Below are 21,595 nucleotides of genomic sequence, written 5' to 3'. Positions count from 1 at the left end.
TGATGGACATAAAAGAGAGGTTACAACTTATGTTGTAACCGCCAAAGTGACAAACAAATTAACCCTTAAAAAAAAAAAAATCAGTTAAACTTGGGCGCACTTATTCATCAAAAAAAAAAAAAGGTTGGGTGCACTTGGGATGCCCAACTTGTGTCATTCTCTCTCCTTCCCCATTGGTTGAACTCCTAACTCGAAGAAAGTTAGCGGCATTCCCAACCCTCTCCCCCTTTGTTTATGAACCAAAACAAAAGAGCACACACATAGTAATGGGACCTTACATCTTGAACTTATTTACCTCACAAAACACAAAATATGCTAATTATACTAGAGGATATTGTCTCCTAATAAAATTTGAGGGAAGCGTCTCTATCTAAGAGTGCAGTCCTTGCATCAGTATGGGGGACAATGGGAGTGCATACAGATGATCAACAAGACATCTATTGCCTTTCAGAGGGTGGAGCAATCATTTAGCACCTCCTGTCTAGCACAACCCGTACACTCTCTCCGCAAAAATCATTTTCCAATAATCGTTTTTCATAAGGCTCTCTTTGGTATGATTTCTATTTGTATTTATTAATTATTTTTAAAAAAACTATTTGCGACAATAAATTATGGACCACAAATAATATTTGTTTAGTTACTACTTATAAAATAGATTATATAATGAGAAAATAGGTTTCAGTTTTCACCTTCAGTTTTGAGCGAGAGAGATGATAAGATTTGAGATTTTTTATTGGAAAAGTATAAACATACTTAAGTTACCTATTTACCATTAATTTTGAGTAGTTTAACACATGTACTCATTTAAGGTAGTAAAAATCAACATAAATAATTTGTCGCCACAAATCACAAAGAGCTTGAGAGTAATTTGTGATTTGTTCTAATTTATTATAAATAGAAAGTACTATAAATTATACCAAACGATTGTAAAAATAGAAATAATTCGAATAAATAGAAATAGAAATCAAACCAACCATCATGTCCACAAAAGCATCTACCACATTTTCTACCTTTGATCTGATGGCTAGATATCAGCCATCGGGAGGGAAGTGCAACGCCACCTAATTCTCCGCAGCTCCAAACACTACTACTGTTTCGCAAACCATTCTGCGATTACAACTATGGTCAGGCTTTCAAATGCCAAAAAAATGTAAAAAACAAACCATTTGTTAGGTGAGATTCAGATTTTAAGCTGCCCAAGGTCCAGGATGAAACCTAGAGAACATATAGAAGAACTATCACCAGTATCTTCAAACAAGTCTTTCTCAAGTGTCCAATTGTTTTCACAGATCCAAGAAACCAGTTAGTAACACTCTCCATGTCTACTGGCTTTAACAAGCAAGCCAGCAAAGCATGGAATATCAAAACCGCAGTAACAGAGCCAAAGATGATGAAACCTAGAGAATATATAGAACTATCACCAGTATCGTCAAACAAGCCTTTCTCAGGTGCCCAATTGTTTTCACAGATCCAAGAAACCAGTCAATAACACTATCCATGTCTATTGCCTTTAACAAGTAAGCCAGCAAGAATGGAATATCAAAACCGCAGTAACAAAGCCAAGGATGAATTGCCTGAGGAATACCACGAGGCCAGAAAGAGGTTAATCATGATCCAAGATTCCCCTAGATGAACCACTCATCTGCCTGTAGCTCTCCCAATCTCTCAATGCATGACAGGTACACGGTGCTGCTACCCATCACCACCTTGCATGGTCGGATCCATGTCTGGAGGGTAGAGTAAGAATCTGGTATCTGATTGATGGTAGATTTCATCACCATTGGAGCCACTCGTCACATCAGAACAAGATGTGCAAGAAACACTACCATTCCCATTCTCTGATTGAAGTACTTCCGACTCCGAGAGATTTCCACCCAGCTGCAGATGACCAAAGTCTGAAGCATCCCTGTCATCAGCGGCTGCACCAGGATTGCTTTGCTGTGGCTTTTTCGCGTTAAGAAAGCGTCCACCAGAACCCCGAACCCTTTTCAATGCATGAAGATGACGAGACTCGTGAAGGTATGGCTGCAAATTTTTTAAGTGGGAGCACTGACAGATTAATGATCACAAGAGTCCAAAATGATTTTCAGGACAATCAATAATGAAGGATCAGTAAAAGAAAGATACCTTTCGACCCTTAATAAGTTTGTTTTGAGAGTCCAGCTTGGCTCGGGACTGTCTCCGTCTGACAATTGCACGATACTGCTTTGCATTAACATAGACAGGTTCATCTTTGGCAAGATCATGAGGCAGTGGAACTCGTGCAGGTGCAATCCCCATCATTTGGGGATGAATCTGGTCATGTCCCAATCATAGATTCATAGGTATGAAAAGAAATATCAACATCTACAATACTGTACATTGATTCCACATGCTATGTGGAAAGAAAGTTTTTGGAAACCATGTAAGTGGAATTCACAGTGCTGGAACCCACTAGAGAAACATGCATTGGTATGGAGCCCCCCCCCTCTCTCTCTCTCTCTCTCTCTCTCTCTCTCTCTCTCTCTCTCTTTCTTTTCCCCTCCCTACTTATTTTGAAAGCACCATTTCAGTGGGTGACCATCAGTTCCAGGTTATAATAGCAGTCAGATAAATGTCAATCAACCAAAGATAATGCTAGACACACAAGCAGATGATAAATTTTGGAATGAAAAAGGACATCTACCAAATTTTGAGTTTACTTTGTAGGATCCAAAGAGTCTTGACATTAATATCTTTAGATTGAAGAAAGGTTTGAGGAAAGACAGTAAGAGAGGATTATTTATTAAAATGATGCTTCAAAGCAAGATTTGGAACAATAGAATGATGACAACTTGAATATGATAAGATTTGAGCAATACTGAAGCATCATAAGTTGAAGTGTAACTTTTCAAAAGAAAAAATTGGGCAGGAAAGAGAGAGAGAGAGAGAGAGAGCAATATTTGGAAAAAACAAAAAACTCAGGAAAAAAATCATAAATACTTTCAATTAGCCAATATGAATTGATTAAATGCAGTTTAGAGAATGTAACAACACGAAGAATTAATCTTAAAAAGTTCAAATCTAAAACACAGATTCCTTTATACCTTTCTCACATAATAAATAATGAGACCCACACTGACACTCTCTCCTATTCTGACCATATGGACCCTATAAGGATTATACCCTTCTCCAGCCCCTCAATCGGTGTAGAAAGCTGATTCCTTCTTACACTGTCCTTGTAGGAAACCCTCTCCCATATATATGTAAGTGCATGTCTTTTCTATGTAATGGCGTATTATGTGATTGGGTGGATGGGCTGGCAGACTCCTGTGACTCATAAGTCAGAACACTCAATTGAATGTGGAACCCATAAGGATTATAACCTTCTCCACCCCTTAATTGGTGTAACATGCAGATTCCTTCTTACACAGCCTTGTAGGAAACCCTCTCCCATATATCATATATGTATGTGCATGTGTGTCTTTTATATGTAATGGCATATGATGTGACTGGGAGGATGGGCAGGCAGATTCCTGTGACTCTAAGTCAGAACACTCACTTAAAAATTAATAAATGAAAGATACAATGAAACATAGACTGTCTACTCCTCTGGGCTGCCTAGATCCTTATCAGTTGCTTCCGTAATCTCCAATGGTTCCTGGTCCCCTCCTCCTCCCCTATCAACCTTAAGCGACAAAATCCTCTGGTCCCCTCTCCAACGGGTTCCTTCTCTTCCTCGGCTTGGAACTTTATCCACTCTCACGGCCCCCCTGTCCTCTGGCACAAATTCGTTTGGTTTAAAGGTCACCCTCCGTGTCACAGCTTCACCGTCTGGAGAGCTCTCACCAATTGCCTTTTTCTCTTGCTCCCTCTCCTCCTCGGTCTGAAGAAAAGTCCTTTCTAATTGTTGGCTTGGCAGGAGAAACCCTCTACCCCTCTCTAGGGAATGGATTTGGATGGATATAACATTTAGTAGCTTTTTGTGATACTGCTAGGAATCTTGCCTTTTGCACGACAAACACAATCTCTGTATATGGACCTCCAACTCTTGTTCTTTTGACAAGAATTGGAATGCCATCTACTTTGATGTTGGCACCAATCTCCATTTGCTCCCCTTTAGGCCTGTTAGAGATACCCCAAGGAATAGGCTCATTGTTATGTTGTAGGGCCTTCCCCCCCCCCCCCCCCACAAAGCTTAGGGGCTTGTTGCCCCTCCAGTGTTTCTCTTATTTTCCCTTGGGCTTGTATATTCCGTCTTGTTTCTTTCTTCTTGGTAAGAAATTTATTATTCACCCTTCACCCAAAAAATAATAATAATTGGCTACATGTGAGCCACATTTAGGCCAAAAACCCTTGAGATAATTTCAGTTTCTACGAATTCACTCAGGAAGACATATGCATCCCTCTTTTCCCTGGAGATATATTTCAGTTTCTACAAATTCACTCAGTAAAACATATACAGCTGAGAAAGCACGGAAGTCTACCAAAAAAAAGAGAGATCACGGAAGCATATCTACTGTTTATCAGATTACATTCCTTGAAACACAAGAAGCACAAAAACTCATATCAGAGTGCAGAAATTCAGTTAGCTTCCTTTGTCACAAACTGAAAATATTAAGAATAAGAACATCTTAACAAATAAAAGCTTGAAATTACATTTCAATCCCTGCTGGATAAAAGCAGTGTAAGACAATAGGGAAGCAAACAAAGAAACTTAATGATACTCACAATAGCCTGTGGTCCATATGCGGCCACTAGTCCACCAACATATGGATCAGCATAACAGTATTGAATGGGAGCCTGAAACAGGATCAGGAGAAGCATTAGACCCAAAATTTCCTTGCAACCACCACCCAATGCAGATAAATTGGCTTACCACTGTCTGGCTGAAATCAACTTGCGAAGCAGGGAAGACAAAATCAGGATTTCCCAGTGAAACAACAGGTTTCATGTGACCTGTTCGCTTTCCATACCTTTGAACAATTCCTGAATAAATGGAAACAAATCTCCTTTGAAAAATGTAACAGAGGAGATCAAACAGACCTCATACATCGACCAGAAGATAATTGAAAGTTACTCTGAAAAATGTCCTTTCCAAGCTTGCACTATAAGTTAATGTTATACCCATAACAATGCCAGTTCATGACTTTGTGAAATATGGATTTTAAAATATCAGTATCTGCCAATTTTTTTAAGGAAAGTAGCTCTAATTAGAAACCAATTGTGTAAACCAAATTTTTTAAAACCCATAAAATTTTACTCGTTTGAGCATATGAGTAAGTCAAATCCCTGTCAAACTTTAATTTTAAGAATTACTTTGCATATTTTAACACCCAAATTACAGACAATAATTTATATAAGCCCCCTCCTAGTAGGTAATATCAACAAATTCTCCTGAGAGGACCAGAGATGAGTCAACTCCATGCAGAGGTTGGGCTAGTCAAGTAGGAAGGTTGTCCATGAAGCCAGTTGATGCCCAGACATTCCAAGATGAAGCATTTGAGTAGTAGATCGTCTAAAAAATGACTAGCTCATCCAAGAAAAGACAAAAAGTTTTCAAAATTAAGGGAAGGAAGATATCATGTATTGACAGCAATAAAGATAAAATGTAACACATAAAGTAACACCATCACAATTCACAAATGCAGAACGCATAGTCTAGTACGTTTTCTAGTAGTACTCTAACAGACAAATGGAAAAAATGAAAAAATATACACGGTTTTGACACAAAAATGTAAGACCCTAAAAGTGCACTCTCTCTCTCTCTCTCTCTCTCTCCCCCACAGCCACACTCGCCCTCACTTCCATCTCTCTGTTTGCGTGCAATTATCTAGCATGGTGTTCCAACCTAAGATAATGTAATTATGTATTTCATTGGGTTTACAAGTAATTGAGTCTCATTCACAGCTGGTTTGCCGGTGTATAGAAACATAGGGAATGTAAGATCCTCTAGCAAACCATCTCACTTCCACATTCTCCTCCCCACCCTCAACCCTTGAAATCTTGATCCAAAATATATATATATATATATAACCCAAAAATATATGAACTTCAGAATAGGGCACTAGGTTCCCTTAGAACATTCTATATTTATTTCATAGAATCAGACAAAAGCAAAAGAAAAGGGTTCTCACAAAAGAAAGCAGGTCACTATGTACACACACAGAATCTAACAGTCTGAGAGGCCATTCCCACACCCATCAGCTATTTCTTCCATGTGGTACTAACTGATGGCACTCAGAGTTTGTAAAATGTTGTCCACACCATCTAGTCATGTGTTGGTTTCAGTCTAATCTGGCAATGCTACAAGTCAGAGCAATGCTTAAAAATTATCTGGGTAAATTAAAAAAAAAAAAATAAATAAATAAATAAATAAATAAAAACTCAATTCTGCGGTAGATAGAAACTGATGAATAAACAAGGGGAAAAATTATAGTAGAATAAGCCAGTAAGGTTGAGATAGGCTACTACATTTACATGTGTTCTATTGAGAGAATTCCCAATCAATCCTACACTGAGACTGACCAAATCATCGGTATAAATGGCAGAAATAGGCAACAGTGAGGGAATGCCATTTTATGCTGTTAATCTGGGTTCTCTCTCTTAAGAAAAACTTATTGACAAAAGAAAGCAGGACACTATGCTTTACATGCCCAAAGTCAGAGCTATTCATCTTCACCATATAAACAACCGACTAAGATAGCAATCCTTGACTAGAAGTCTAGAACCAACAAAAACCCAAGTCCATCTGATTATATGCTGTGATGGGACTTCAGTCCACATCACCCTACCCAACAATAATTGGATCAGAACCCTCTTGCTGCCCAATTCAACCTAACCCAAACCACTGGAAATACCAGTCACAATCGTTCCCACCTTGTATGCTCAGGTTGATGTACCTCAGTTTTGACTGTGAACTGGATAGAATTCTGGAAGGTGTTTACTGCTCATCGTACCCTTTTCTTTCCTTCTTTGGATAAAATTTATTCATCAGAAAGATCAAGAAAGTCCCAACCACATACAAGGAGGATGGCGTGCCAGGTTGACCGCTCATGTAAAAGCTTTACCAAATTATTTGAAACCTGAATTTGAATTTTTTGTAACCAGAAAGAGAGAACATATTTTTAAAGGCATTTATACCCCACAAACACACGAAAAAAAAAACCAAAGTAATTCAAGATGTCATATATTTATACCTGATTGTGCTGAAATGCATTGCCCATGAAAAGCGCCTCCCCCAACAGCCACTACATCATGGTGAGACTGCCCAGTTGATTGAGTTGAGGATGAATCTTGATCTTGTAGTTGACCTAAATGTTTAGCATTACCATGCCAGGGTGGAGAGCCCATCTTTAAGCTCAAAATCTTGGATAGAGAAGATGTAAAATTTGTGAACCAATGGAATTACACAACAATGGGGCAATTAACAGTTGACAATGTTGAATGAACAGAACTTTGATCAGAACCCTCTTCGGTAATGTTTTGCCTCACTATATCATTTCCCTAACTCTTCCCCAGCATCTGTAAATTAAGATGCAAAATCCTCCAAAATCAAACAATGCCGAAAAAGATCTTTTTCACTTGCTTTTCGTAGTCCTGCTCAAAAGCCCATTACTCAAATAAGTTGTAGAGCAGTGTGGTTATTCAAATCTAATGCATCTGAGAAACAAATTTGCAATAGCATCACAAGTCAAAGCCAAAAAACTTAAGTAAATAAAGAAGAGCAATACAACGATCAGAACTCATAACTAGGGTATGAAATCTTTAGAGAAAGAGGAAAGCTGAGCCACTAGTGATGAATTACAACCTCATAAGAAAGCTACATGGGAAAAAAAAAAAAAGGATTGAAGAAAAAATTTAGCAGTGAACCCACCACAGCACCCATATGTCAATGCCAAATGGTTTTCCTGAAATTATATAAATCTGTTTGATGCGGAACCCGGGTCGGAACAACCCTATTGGGTTCGCTTATGGGCGCACCCAAACACTAACCACACTAAGTGTTGTAAATAACGGAAAAATCCGTAAATTCTACAACACTCCAACACTTAATAATGGTAGGTAACAAGTAGTGGAAGAACCGTAATTTAGTAGTTGTCAAAGCCACAAAGAAAACAAGTAAATGGGAACGCATGAATGAATGGGGAAGGGGTTGTAGAAACGCAACCCTAAAACGATGCAGAAGATAATGGAAAAACAGAACAAACAATGCACACAGATTTATGAGAATTGGCAAGATTGCCTACGACCCCGATGAGATGAGATCCTGCTTCACTATAAATGGAGAATAGGGTTATAGATCTCGTTCCTCACACCTCTCAGTATTGCGTGCATTACAGAGAAAGAAACCCTCACTACAAATATATAGCAAAAAACCCTAATCCGGAAAGTACACAATTGCCCTCAAATAAAAAATTCGAGCGGGGGGTTGCGTCCCCCTACACCCCCTGCTATGCAGGGGGGGCCTCTTGCCCCCCCCTTGCAACCCCCACGGCCCGCTAACCGACTAGCAGGACCGCCGTCCTACCTGTCGAGGCGCCGCACTAGTACTCCCTGGGTTAAACTGTGACGGAATACAAGACATCATACACCAACAAGGGTATATTAGGAATTGAAATAAATTGACGGCAAGTTGTAATAAAGATGAGAAGGAGGGGCAATACAAAAAGTAAGGGTGGGGATTCATAAAATCAAAGAGGGGAAGAAGTATCATCTTCAACCTTCGATTTCACAGAAACCAGCAAAAAGGCTGGTCTTTTTGCGGCCTAAGAGAACTCCCACGTACTATTTCTAGTCAACCCAAGACTTAGTTGGAATTTAAGAGTTGCAAGAATCAAGGAAGGTGGAAGAAGAAGAGAGAAAGAGGTTTTGGTGGGACTTTAAAGTGAGGATCGACTCTCCCACCCTACATTCATTCGCTCGTACAATAATGAAAGAGAAATTACATCTATGCCCCCAAGCCAATGTAACATATACAAGGGAGGTAAAAAGCTAAAAGTAAATGGTGGGCAACACACTAACACATTACAATGAATTACAACTTAATGGACATGTGTCTAAAGTACCCTTATTAACAACACTCCCCCTTAAGCTGGAGAATAAATGTCATACATTCCTAGATTGCAAAAAAGAGTACTGAACTGGTGAGGAATGAGTCATTTGGTGAAGGTAATTGTCAACTGATCACCTGTCTTCACAAAAGGAGTGCAAATGTAACCAAAGTTGATCTTCTCCTTGGTGAAATGACGGTCAATCTCAATATGCTTTGTTTGTTCATGTTGCACAGGGTTGTGAGCAATCCTTATATCAACCTTGTTATCACAAATTCACAATAGAATCTCATAAATGCATCAATATCAGATCCCAACTCTTGGACCAGCCTTCTCAACCATAGGACACACTCTATGAGCCATAGCTCTGAACTCTGCCTCTGCACTGGATAGGACCATAACATGTTATTTTTTGTTTCTCCAAGTGACCAGGTTACCTCCCACAAATGTATAACATCCTGATGTAGACCGTCTGTCATAAATTGAACCAACCTAATTCGCATCAGTGTATGCCTATACCCTCAGATGGTTGTGCTTGGCATACAACAATAGACAATAAGGATTGTGATAGTTTGTGATAGTACCATTACCTCTCTGGGTAAACAAAGTGTGGTCAATTTAATTCTGGAAATACCCATTTTTCAGGATGCGTTGTCTAAACCTCTCAAACCAAGCCTTTGGAGACTGTTTGAGGCCATATAAAGCCTTTTTAAGAAGGCACACTTTCTCTTCAGCAGAGGGAAACTTGAAACCTGGTGGAATTTGCATATACATCTCTTTTAAATCACCATGGAGGAAAGCGTTCTTCACATTTAGTTGATGCAATGGCCAATCTCTATTAAATGCCAATGATAAGAAGACTCTTATCGAATTGTGCTTGGCCACAAGAGCAAACGTCTCTTGATAGTCGATCCCATATATCTGATTGTACCCGTTGACCATCAACCAGGCCTTGTATATCCCAATAACAACCACCATTAGAGCGGTGCTTGATTATGTAGACCCATCTGCATCCAACTGGAACTCTTCCTCTGGGAAGATAAACCAATTTCCAAGTTCAATTCTTCTCAAGTGCTATCATTTCCTCAGACATGGCTTGCTTCCACTTTCGGTTAGACGTAAACTCAATGACATTCTTGGGACTGGAGATAGACGAAAGGGTAAAAGAAAAAGCAGCCCTTGTGAGAGAAAGAGCATCATAGAAAACAAAATGGGCAATAGAATTAGTACAAACTCTCTTTCCCTTTCAAATAGCAATGGGTAGGTCCAACTTAGAAGATGGAAGATGAATGTTAGCTGACTGAGGAGGGTCAATCTCAGGATGTGGACCCAAAAAGGACTCTTGGCACTCTTGGCATTTATTCTTTTCCCTTCTTTTGTAAACAAGTGACTCCTTCTCCTTACCAGAATTATCACAAATATCAACAATGTTAATCCCAAGTTGACACTGAGAGGGGGGGTAAACAGTGTCTATAAAATCTTTCCTGGAGATGTCTATATGAAGCTACCCTGTATTATGTTCAACACACACAATCATATGTTTGTCCACCTTGCACCACTCAATGGCTAGGTCTTCCAGACAAACATACCCATCCTGCACGCATTCACAGTCCACACACTCTAATATACAAGCATACACAAATGGCACAAGATACACGTGGTTCGGCTCCCTGCCTACTCCACAAAGCAATACCCTTTCTAGGTTTCGTGTTTTACTCAATACTCAACTAGCTTGTGACTGTTACAACAGTCCAGGTGCTATGACACATGCTTCAACCTGAGATAGAACTCAGGCTAGGGTTTCACCCCCTTTACAATGTATATGATGATAAATATGAGTACAAGTCTCTTCCCTTATAATCAATACCTTAAGTTATGCAACTTTAACAACCTAGGTCATACAAAATAGGACTTGGTGAGCAGAGATTACCTCCCTTGACTAGCAAAGAGTGGAGAGCTTCTCTGAGATTCCCAAATACACTAGAATCTTCAACTTTCCCTCTTTTGATGGATAATCTTGAACCTTCAAGAAAAAAAGATGGTTCATCATCTTCTTTATTTTCTCCTCCTTCTATCACACAAGGAGCTTCTTTATCTTTAATGAACTTGATGAAGAATCTTGAAACCTTCAAAAGTTAAAGATGGTGGTCCTTCTTTGCCTTCTCCTTCTTCTTCTTCTATCACACACCAGAAGCTTCTTTGTCTTTAATAAACTCCAAAACCCTTCTCCAACATTCAATGTCGCCTTTAATGGCTTCTCAAGCTTGATGGTCGTGATATTAAAGCATTCAATACACAAAAATCTTCAAACAAAGGTTTTTCTCAGGATTTAAGCATAAGAGCACACAAGCACTTGGCTTCTTCTTCCCTTTTTTCCTCTTTTCTCCTCTTTTCCTTTTTAGGGATTTTCTTCTTTTTGTTCTTCGAGAAGTTACGAAAGAAATCCCCAAAATCCATATAAAAAGGTCCAACAAAGGCCCCACCGGGTCCAGACCGGAATCTACCCTTGCAGATTGACATTACCTCAGTGCGGGAGTCATAACTTTTTATGTATAGCTCCAAATAAACCGATTCATGTTGCTTCTGAAAGTAGACTCAAATATCAACAACTTTTGTAGAAATATCATTCCTCTAATTCTTATTCAAATATATCTAAAAAATCAACTCAAAGTCATGTGAACTAAACTCGTCATAAGAAATTGGGTTGGCTCTGTTTCAGAGCGATCATACAAAAATGATCATATCTCTCTTATCCAAACTCCACCCGATTCTTTTTCCTATGGATAGAGGACTCAAAGAACTACATTTCTCATGTTTATACCTTCAACCCAAATGTAATGCATAAATGTCAAAAATGGGATTGAACCCAACTAATGTGTAAGACAATGCCTTTTTCAGCTTACACGTTGGCCTGAAGAACATGTCATATTTTTTCCGATATCCGATCGACGTGATTCCAATTGTGATAGACTCAGAGCTCAAGGATCTACAACTCACATGCACATGTCTTTTTTTTTAAATCTTTCATCTAGATTTTCGAAAATACCCTCAAATGTGCTGCCATTGTATAAAACAATGATTTCTTCCCTTTTAATGAAGGGTAATTCACACGCCACTTCCACTTTCACAGAGGCAATGTGTGACATGTCTCTAAGCACTATCAAGGTAACTTAGTGATCATACACAGCCACGACATCACCTCTGACCACATCATCATTGACATGTGGTCAAAGTTGCCAATAAGGACAAACAATATCCACCTCTTTATGTTTCCCAACATCAAGCTGAAATTGGGAATGGGTAAGGGGGTGAGAAAAGGAATAACATCAATAGCCTCTTCACTCCTATTATTCTCCCCCTGAAGAGGATGTTGAGAAGGAGCAAAAAAGGGAGGAGACTCAAAGAAGGTCACATCCTTGAAAAGAAGCCGATGATGGGAAGATGGATGATAGCATTTATAACCTTTGGTAGAAGGGGAATACCCAAGAAAGATGCATTTAAGGGCCTTGGGATCAAGTTTATTCTGAGCAGATTAGTGGACATGGACATAACAGGCACACCCAAACACCGTGGGAGGAAGAGAGAAAGCAGAAGCCTAAGGGGACAACATTTCCCAGCGGATTTGGAACTAAGGAATTTAGTGGGCATGCATTTGGTGAGGAAACAGCGGTAAGAAGAGCATCAAACCAAAAAGTCTTAAGGACATGCATGCCAAAGAGGAAACTCCGAGAGACTTCCAGTATGTGGCGATTTTTCTCAACCACCTCATTTTGTTGAGGTGTGTCAACATAAACAAGTTGAAGGATAATGCCATTGTCGGTCAAAAAGTTCTAGAGTCCACCATACATGTACTCACCCCCTTTATCCGAACAAACAATTTGAATACAAGTTGAAAATTGAGTAATGATCAACCGCTAAAAAAAAATTTAAATATCATAGACATCACTCTTATGTTTCATAAAAAAAATCCAAGTAGACCGGGAATAATCATCAACAAAGGAAACAAAATAACGATAACCAAATAAAGTAGTAAACTGGTAGAAGGTCCCCAAACATCATTATGCACAATATGAAAGGGAACAGAGGATCTATTACCACGATAAGGATAAGACGAACGACAATGTTTAGCAAACACACAGGGCTCACACTAAAACACATGGGAAGGAGGAATAGAGGAAAACAAGTGTGGTGATTTTGTCCTCATAGCACTAAAAGAATGTGGCCCAAACATTGATGCCACAACATCACAGAGTTAACAGTATAGTGTCATTACACCCACATACGTAGGACTGAACAATAGGTAAAGGGGAAAGTCCTAGATCGAGAGGGTAGAGTCCATTTTACTCACGTCCACTGCTAATAACCCTCTTTGTCATCAAATCCTAAAAAGCACAATGAGATGGATAAATGTAACACAACAATTCAATGATTTGGTTAGATGGCTCACAGATAAAAGATTAAGTTCAAAATTTAGGACATGAAGAATATAGTCTAAAGAAATAGAGGGGGTAATATGAACACGGCCCTCACTAAAAATGGAGAAAAGAAAGCCATTGGCTATCGTAACCTCATCCTTACCAAAACAGATAAGAGTAAGAGTCATAACATTAAGATTTACCGGTCATATGGCCAGTGGCTCCAGATTCAATGACCCAAGAAGAGGCAGTGGAAGGGGCAGACGTAAAGGCTTGTAAGGTGGAAGCTGAAGAATCTAACATTGTAGGTGCAGAAGATCTATCCAGGCATGACATAACTCTGTAAAATGCTGAAATATCATCCTGAGTGAGAGAACCTGAGTCTATCTATAGTCCAAATGGATATCCCACAGGTCCAACCTCAGTCCTCGTAGTGTGTGCTCTAGCTCCCCCCTCTCCTGCTGCCATGCATACTAGGGGGACATCCATAAAGCTTCCAACATCTGTCTCTGGTGTGCCCAGATTTCCCACAGTGACCACATATGAATCTTCCTGTATCATTCCCTCAGGGGTGGCCCTTGGCCTCTTTCTCTAATCTTTGACATAATGTAGGAACACAAGTAGAAAGTAAAAATAATAAACCTAAACAAATGGGGAGTACATACTTTACCCAAAAAAAAAAAGGTAATTCCTTCCAACCAAGGAAGTTCAAGTCAACCAAAAAGCATCACATCCACCATTCCAGAGATAGGTAACCAACCAGATGAAGATTCCATAGGTCCATTTTGGCTGCAAACAAGATGTAAGAATACAACTAAAATAAATGGTTGGGCATCCAACCCAAATGGGTAATACACAACACGCAAAAAACTTCTTTCCAGTACTCAGAAGAAATTCCAGCAAGTAAATAGATTATAAAAACTTGAAGAAAAGCAAATCAAACACATCTTTCGATACGTAGCTTCATCCCAACTCAACAACAAGTCTCACATGATGTAACTCATCAACCAAAAGCAACCAATCAATACAACACAAACCATTTCAGACAAAAAAAGGGGCTCAAAAAGCAAACTGGCGATACTTGGCATCTAATGAAAGGAGTTGTGCTCCAACAACTCATACATTCAGCCACCGAGACTATGGGGTATTAGAAAAGGACACTTAGGCGATTCTAGCAAGCCATGCCTCAACTTCAACAAATGCTGGATGAGAGAGATAGAGGGAGTTGACTCCAAGGCGCATGATAACCCAAAATAAGCACTCCCTTGCTGGCTGGAACTTCAATCTGTCTTCATAGCCTTCAAATCTCCTTTCAACGTGTATTAAACTTGATGATAGAACTCCATTAGGTCTTATAGGTGAATCTTCTGAGTGCCCATTTGTTTAGAGGGGAGTTGGGGGTGAGAATGTTGTCAATATGAGACCCACATGGTAGTGGAATGAGAAACAAGGAAAGTAAAAATGAGGTAAAGTTCATCTTCCCCACCCCAGCAACGTTTGGTTGATGAGAGAGATGGAGATAAGGAAAGGGAACAAGGGAAAGAAAGAGATGATCGATCAAAGTTCAGCGCTCCAATCAAGATCCGATGCTCCGCACTTCCCCGTGACTACCATCTCGATGAGAGCCGCTACATTGACTCGGACTTCGATGGAGAAGTGGGAGAGGACGGAGCGAGGAAAGCAATCCGACCATGTGAAGCAACGGATTCGCACTAGGATCCGGTTAGGTTGTGACCACCATAGTTATCATGGTGTTGTTTAGGCATCGCCAAGGCGGCGATTTGGCGTCCTGACGGAAAAAGAAGTTCATGGCAGTGCTACGATTTACGTGACACATGGCGATTGCCATTGGCTGATAGGTGTCACCATGGCACCACCATGGACTCTAGGTCACGCATGATTCACTAGGCGGTCGATTTTTTGTAAAATGCAGGGTGATTTTGATGATTTGATGTTACTTAATGTTGGTTTTATATGTTATAGGGTATATATTGTAGGCTTGTAGCATGCTAAATAACTTTAGAAAATAGGAAAAATAAAAAATAACGCATGAACGATTTGACCGCCATGTCAACGCCATAACGGGCAATTCATCGCCAAATCGATTAACCACCCCTCCACCGCCTAGGATCGATTTGACGCCGTGACAACTATGGTGACCACCATCTCGACTGCTCTCCGTTGCTGTTAACTCAGAGTTCCCGCAAAGATTCTAGACCAACATCGGCAAGGACGACGATGTCAGCTTCCTCTCCTTTTTCATGTGCTCCATGTGGGCACATCACATGTTTCCTTTTTAACCCAATCGCTTCACTATGTTTAATCCTTTTCTATTCAATCGCTCAGCTCCTCGGTTTCTTCCTTCTCTTTCCTCTGATTCGCTCTGTTTTAATTGTTTCGCCTCTTCTTTTATTGGGTACTTTGCCGTTTTGTTTTATTTAGCAAGGATCTCTGTTTGCTTGTTTAAGATTTAATAATCTTCTGCTACTTCTTTGGGTTTGGACTCTTCTTAACCCATCATTACTTCTTCTTTTTTTCTTCAATTTTCTTCTTAGGGACAAGTTTCTCCAAAGTTCGAATCAAGAAAATGACAGAAGGCTTTGCAATTGTTTGATGTTTGTAGCAATTGGAAGTTTGCAGCAAGGACGACAATGTCGGTTTGTGGTAAAGACGATGATGTCCGATGAGTGTGTCTGAGATTTTTGCAAAGTCCCCACCCCTCATGGGCAGACAAGAAAAAGTACCATGTTTCCTCATAATCCCACCCCAATTAAACAAACAACTCAAATCTTCTTGGGTGGTATAGTTCGTATAACTATCCCACCCCAGCAAAACCCCTCTAAACAAATGGTCCCTTACATGATATAGCCTCTATTGGACCCTTTTACTTTTCTAGGGTTCGAAGAGAGGAAAAAAAGAATGAGGAAGAGTTGTTGCTCAACTCTCAAACCTTCCTTGCTCTTATACCAAGTTGGAATTTAAGAGTTGCAAGAATCAAGGAAGAAGGTGGAAGAAGAAGAGAGAAGGAGAGGAAAAAGAAGAAGACAGAGAGGTTTCAGTGGAACTTTGGAGAGAGGATCAACTCTCCCTCCCTGTGTTCATTCACTTGTTCAATAATGAAAGATAAATTACATCTATGCCACCCCCCCCCAAAAAAAAAAAAGCAAATGTAACATAGACAAGGGAGGTAAAAAGGTAAAAAATAAAAAGTAAAAAACACAACACATTACGATAAATTGAAATTTAATGGGCATGAGCCTAAAGTACCCTTATTAACTCTAAAAGATTTCAGAAGTAATTTCCAAACTCCCAATCCTCCAAAATAAACCCCATAGCAGGTTCGATGGTCAACAAAAAAATCAAGAAAACATTCTGAAACCAGGTAAGGTGATGGCTATAAGTTCAGATTTGAAAGTGGTTCTTTTTTACCCAAAAAAGAAAGTGGTTTTTCGGAAAACAACTATTCACTTCATTCCATAGTTGTCAAGGCGTCGCCAAAGCGTCGCCTAGCATCCAGGCGGTTTGCCTGGGGCCTAGGTGACAGTGGCCATGTTGCACTGCATGCCGCCTTGTGTTTTGACACTTATTATTGCCAAATACCATTTAAGTAAATATTTTTTATATTATATATTTGTCAAGGCACCCCTCGTGTCCAGGCACCTTAGTTGACTTAGACACCTTGGTCGCCTTGTTAGTGTCGCCTTACCCTCGTCAACGCCTTGGGTTGCCTAGGTCGTGACAATTATGGTTAAAACTAGCAAATACATCTTTGCATGGAAGGTCATAGGGCAATTGATTGCAGCAAGAATTAGGGAGCTGTGCTGCCACTTGGCAAACCATGGATTATGTAACACATCCTTAAAATCCCGAACTAAAAACCACTACTTTATTTTGTTTTGTTTCTAAATATCCATATTTCGCACGCATGCTGTCTATGTTATAAGGTTGCTTCAACATGCAACCTGACCAGTAATTTTGGGTCTTTACCAGATCAGTAATTTTGGGTCACAAAAATTATGAGTAATTTATTTGGGAAGTGGTTCCTTCATGGCCAAGGAGAGAGGCTTCTCTTCACGGTTGCCTGTTTTGCAAGTGGCATGATCAGATTGGGCCCAATTTTTGTGGACAGACAGACCCCTAGTCCACATATCACATGTTGAGTTTCAGCTCAAATGGAGTTTGCCAAGTGCTTTATAAATCTAGGACTACAGAGAGTACACAATAGTAGTAAGAGTATTGCAGGCATGCATGGATATACATGGGGATGCATACTGATATACAGGGTGGTATATAGTTGAATTTGGGTCTTAAATTTGACAGGTGGCCTATCCAGACCATCCACTGTCTATTCAACTGCCAGAATTGCCACATCATCCTGCAGCATAGCAGAATTAGGGGTCCCATGGAGAGAAGCTTCTCTGCATTGGAACAAATAAAGGTAAAAGTGCCAATATATAATACCTGCAAATGTCAATGTATACATATAACTGAAAGTTTCTTAAATCTAAAGGCAGATTTCCAGCACATGCATTCCTGACGCCAATCCAGCACAAACAAGACACAACACGTAGCAGTCCAGTGAAATTCAAATTATTGTCCAGTCACTGAAAAATTCTCCAACCAAACTGATTTCTCCATGTGTCAATTTATGCCCAAAACTGTTTCAAAAAGTCAAATCTGCTAGAATAACAGGGAACACTCTGGGAAAAAGCCTCATGCATAGTGGACAAAAAGGTTGAGATCGGCAACCAAGTTCAATAGGCGGGCCTATCAAGGGAATACCAAATACAAAAACTTTCCAATGATGAGAATGACCAAGACAAAACTCCACATGGCAGTTATAGCATCTATATACCGAATTGGCTTCCAGGATATAGTGCCAGAGACAAGTTTTCACTTTTAAGATCCAAATCAAAGTTTATGTATGATTTATGACGTGGAATTTCTCTAAAGAATGAACTGCCATACGTGTGAAACTCTACACAGTTTCAGAGAAGAAAACCTATTCATAAGCAAGCCTGGTGCCATAAACCATCTGTTGTCAGGATGGCCAGTGGGATAATGTAAGAAACAAATGTTCCAAAGCCCAAAGAGGCTGACAAGCAATGATATAACTAGAACTGTCTGAAACAAAAATAGGCAAGATCCATTACCGTGGCCACAAAGGATTCATTAGTTAAAAATACATTCTTTGAAATCATCACTATAAAACAACTTATTCCTACCCCCATCAACTTCATGAACCACTTCTAGAAAGAAATTGAGCCATCATATGTTATATAGACCAAAATTCTATTCTAAACCACCCAGTGAAAGCATGTCAAACAGATTTTGCTGCCAACAAGTAAAAAAATTCTTTATTTCACACAAAAAGATTTGAATATAATATGCAAACAGACTTGTCAATTAGTCTTCCCAAAGTTTTTAATTTTTCTCACACCAGAAAATATTCAGAAAAAGGCAAACAAGGTTATCAATAAAATCAATCCACCAATCCCAGACTTCAACAAGTAACATGCAGAAGTCAAAGACACACCTAGCAAAATAAAGTACAAACCCAACAAAGATGCTAATGATCCATCCAAAAATGAAAAACTAGAAGCTAATTGAGTAACTTACGGAAATCAAAAGTGAAAAAGCTGATACACAACAACACAATGTCCTAGATTTTCAATCAAAATAGTGTCAGCTATAGGCCTATATTGCAGCAACACCCCTACCTCAAACAAAAACAGAAAAGTAGAAAGAAGAACTGCCCCCAGCTTAACATGAACTAGACCAGCTTCCTGACACATAAGAAAAAAAAAAAAGGTTAACATTGGGCTTTTCTCAAATCATTTGGCAATCACACCAAGGGCTTCTGGGTTATCCTAAGTTATTCACAAAACACAAAACATGCATGAACAATTTATGAAAAGAAGCAAAAATCAGGTGAAACTCTGCTGCAATTATAAAGTATCAAAGTGATTCCAAATTATGAACTTCAGTTTTATTAATTAAATAAAATTTGCAAGATAAATCAATTGTCTGTAGCAAAATAATGCAAATTACTAATCCAATAACTCTACTCGTGACAAAGTAGAAAATGCAGATTGCCATTTCATTACAAGTTCAGATGTCCAGTTTCAGTACATCTCCCCATTTTAGAATTATTACAGCCCTTCCCCATGCAATATCATATCACTAAATCAATGACCTATATTGTATTTCTATTCCACTGATCGGGCTTTGCTATCTTGATTTTCTTTTCCTCTTTGCTAATTCTTGTTGTTGAGTGTAGATTTTCAAGTTATGTTGTAGTTAGGGAATATTTTTGAATGATTATAATGCTAATTAACTTTACTCCTATATCAGATGTGCGTGTCTCGTACAATTCCTAGGTTTTCTTTGTCTTTGCAGTGAGAGGGGTTTTTTCTCAGAAATTTAGGAATTATTATAACTCTAGATTCAAGCACAGCAACATTAGGAGCATTCATAAAGAAAACAGCCAACAAGGAATACCAGGAAACCCTCAGACGCAGATGGACAGAACGAAGTAAATTTGAATACCAGGAAACCCTCAGACGCAGATGGACAGAACGAAGTAAATGAACCAAATTGAACCCAAGCGCCAAAAGAACAACCAAATTGACCCACTATATCCCATCAAACAGAAACGCTAGATGAATCAAATAAACAAACAACTATCCATTATCGAGATAAAATAAATTTAAATGATACACAAGAACAAGAAGAGGACAAAGAAAGTAAGAAGCTACACAGAAATCAGTAAAAAAAATGCCCAGAACGTAATCCACGGAGGAAGAACAAAATAAAGCCAAAGCACACAATAGAAGAGCAACCCATGATAAACCATAAATACCTTATACAAGTAAAACTCGAAACCCACTGATACACCAATAATCTCGCCCACATCCACAAAGATAATATTCCATATGGAGAGAGAGTGAGTGTGAGAGAGAGAGAGAAGAAAAGGGTTAAAGATGCAACGCTATCTGCATGTCAAGCCTTTCCATAAACCAAACATGCTTTCAGAACAAGAAATAAATAAACAACTGACACAGAAAAAGGAAGAACAAGAAACTTTTTGAGTTCAATTATTTAGAAAAAAGAAGAAAAAGGCAAAACAGGAAACAACTACTATGAAGAAGAAGGGGGGAAAACACTGATTAAAAGAGAAAAAAAATTAAAAACGAGACAAAGACAGAGACAGAGACCTTTGGAATTTGGTAGAGTGAAGAACAGTGATGTTTGGATGGATCTGAGCATGTCTCTCCAGTTGAAACTTGAACCCTTCCCCACTATCACAAATCTTCTCGGCCTTGCTGCTCTTAACTCTCTTTTCCTCTTCCTCTACACTTCTTCCGGAAAACAACGACACATTACTCCTTCTTCCTCCACAGTCCTCCTCACACCCAAACACAATAAAACATTACAACAGAAACCTGATGGCTGATGCTACCATTGATGATCAAACCACCCCAACACTTCCTTTTTCTGCTTCTGGGTTCTTGTTCTGGTTCTTCTTCCTCTCTTTTTTTACTCTTTCACCTCAATTAATAATGATGTATCATTATATAGTGAGATAGGCCATGACCCTATTTGTTTATAGTTTAAGGTTTTCCTTTTAAAGAGTCAGGGCTTCCTAGGTTAGATGTATCTCTTATTCTCTCTTTTATCTATGGATATAGATTTTATATTCCTCCCCCTTTCTCTCTATATTCTCTCTCTCTCTCAAACCCAAAGATCCCAAGAACTCTAGCATTTAACCAACAGCCGCCCTTTGCAGGAGTCCTCTCTTTAACCCCTCTTTTATTAAAGAAAACTATGGATCCACATTAAATGCCCTTCTTTCTCTATTTAATTTCCAAACTGGCCCTCACCCAAAAGTTTGACTTTCTTCATATTGATCATTGCTTTTAAATGGAAAGGTAGGACGTTGACTAGATCAGACAGTCAGAATTGTTCAATCATAGTGGTGAGCCGCCAATGTTATTAGAAATGGTGGGACTGATGGATAGGTGAGATAATTGTGTAGGTTAAGGGGTAGTTTGGTAATTTAGGATGAATAGTGATAGACCAGGTTGGAAATCCGGTCCACGGCCCTTTCTCTGTACCTGGCAGTTGCTGGTCATCAGTATTGTCTGGAATGCTAAAGGGTGGGCTGGG

General features: G+C 39.2%; 1 protein-coding gene across 4 annotated transcripts; it reads right to left on the bottom strand.

The window, feature by feature from the left end:
• Positions 1-1,388: 1,388 nt before the first annotated feature.
• On the bottom strand, positions 1,389-21,178 carry LOC122084188 (nuclear transcription factor Y subunit A-3-like). Of its 4 annotated transcripts, none has more exons than XM_042652269.1 (7): positions 20,644-21,178; positions 19,147-19,212; positions 7,158-7,557; positions 4,838-4,947; positions 4,690-4,761; positions 2,128-2,295; positions 1,389-2,025 (listed from the first exon to the last, which is right to left on the bottom strand). In XM_042652269.1, the coding sequence occupies exons 3-7, from the start codon at positions 7,309-7,311 to the stop codon at positions 1,693-1,695; spliced, it is 837 nt and encodes a 278-aa protein (XP_042508203.1). In that variant the 5' UTR covers positions 7,312-7,557; positions 19,147-19,212; positions 20,644-21,178; the 3' UTR covers positions 1,389-1,692. The 4 variants fall into 4 exon arrangements, with proteins under 4 accessions (XP_042508203.1, XP_042508204.1, XP_042508202.1 ...); XM_042652270.1 differs by lacking the exon at positions 20,644-21,178 and adding an exon at positions 20,289-20,371; XM_042652268.1 differs by lacking the exon at positions 19,147-19,212.
• Positions 21,179-21,595: the final 417 nt, after the last annotated feature.

The sequence above is a fragment of the Macadamia integrifolia genome, chromosome 7 (genome assembly GCF_013358625.1).
Source record: "Macadamia integrifolia cultivar HAES 741 chromosome 7, SCU_Mint_v3, whole genome shotgun sequence".
In the NCBI taxonomy this organism is placed as follows: domain Eukaryota; kingdom Viridiplantae; phylum Streptophyta; class Magnoliopsida; order Proteales; family Proteaceae; genus Macadamia; species Macadamia integrifolia.
This window is presented reverse-complemented; position numbering and strand designations above follow the sequence as displayed.

What these genes read in the sequence shown, in the direction of transcription:
- LOC122084188 (XM_042652269.1), bottom strand. Translation starts at nt 7,311, where the DNA reads ATGGGCTCTCCACCCTGGCATGGTAATGCTAAACATTTAGGTCAACTA. An exon ending in CATATGGACCACAGGCTATT is followed by an intron (nt 2,296 to 4,689) that starts GTGAGTATCATT and finishes GGACATGACCAG; the next exon opens with ATTCATCCCCAAATGATGGG. An exon ending in AACTTATTAAGGGTCGAAAG is followed by an intron (nt 2,026 to 2,127) that starts GTATCTTTCTTT and finishes AAAAATTTGCAG; the next exon opens with CCATACCTTCACGAGTCTCG.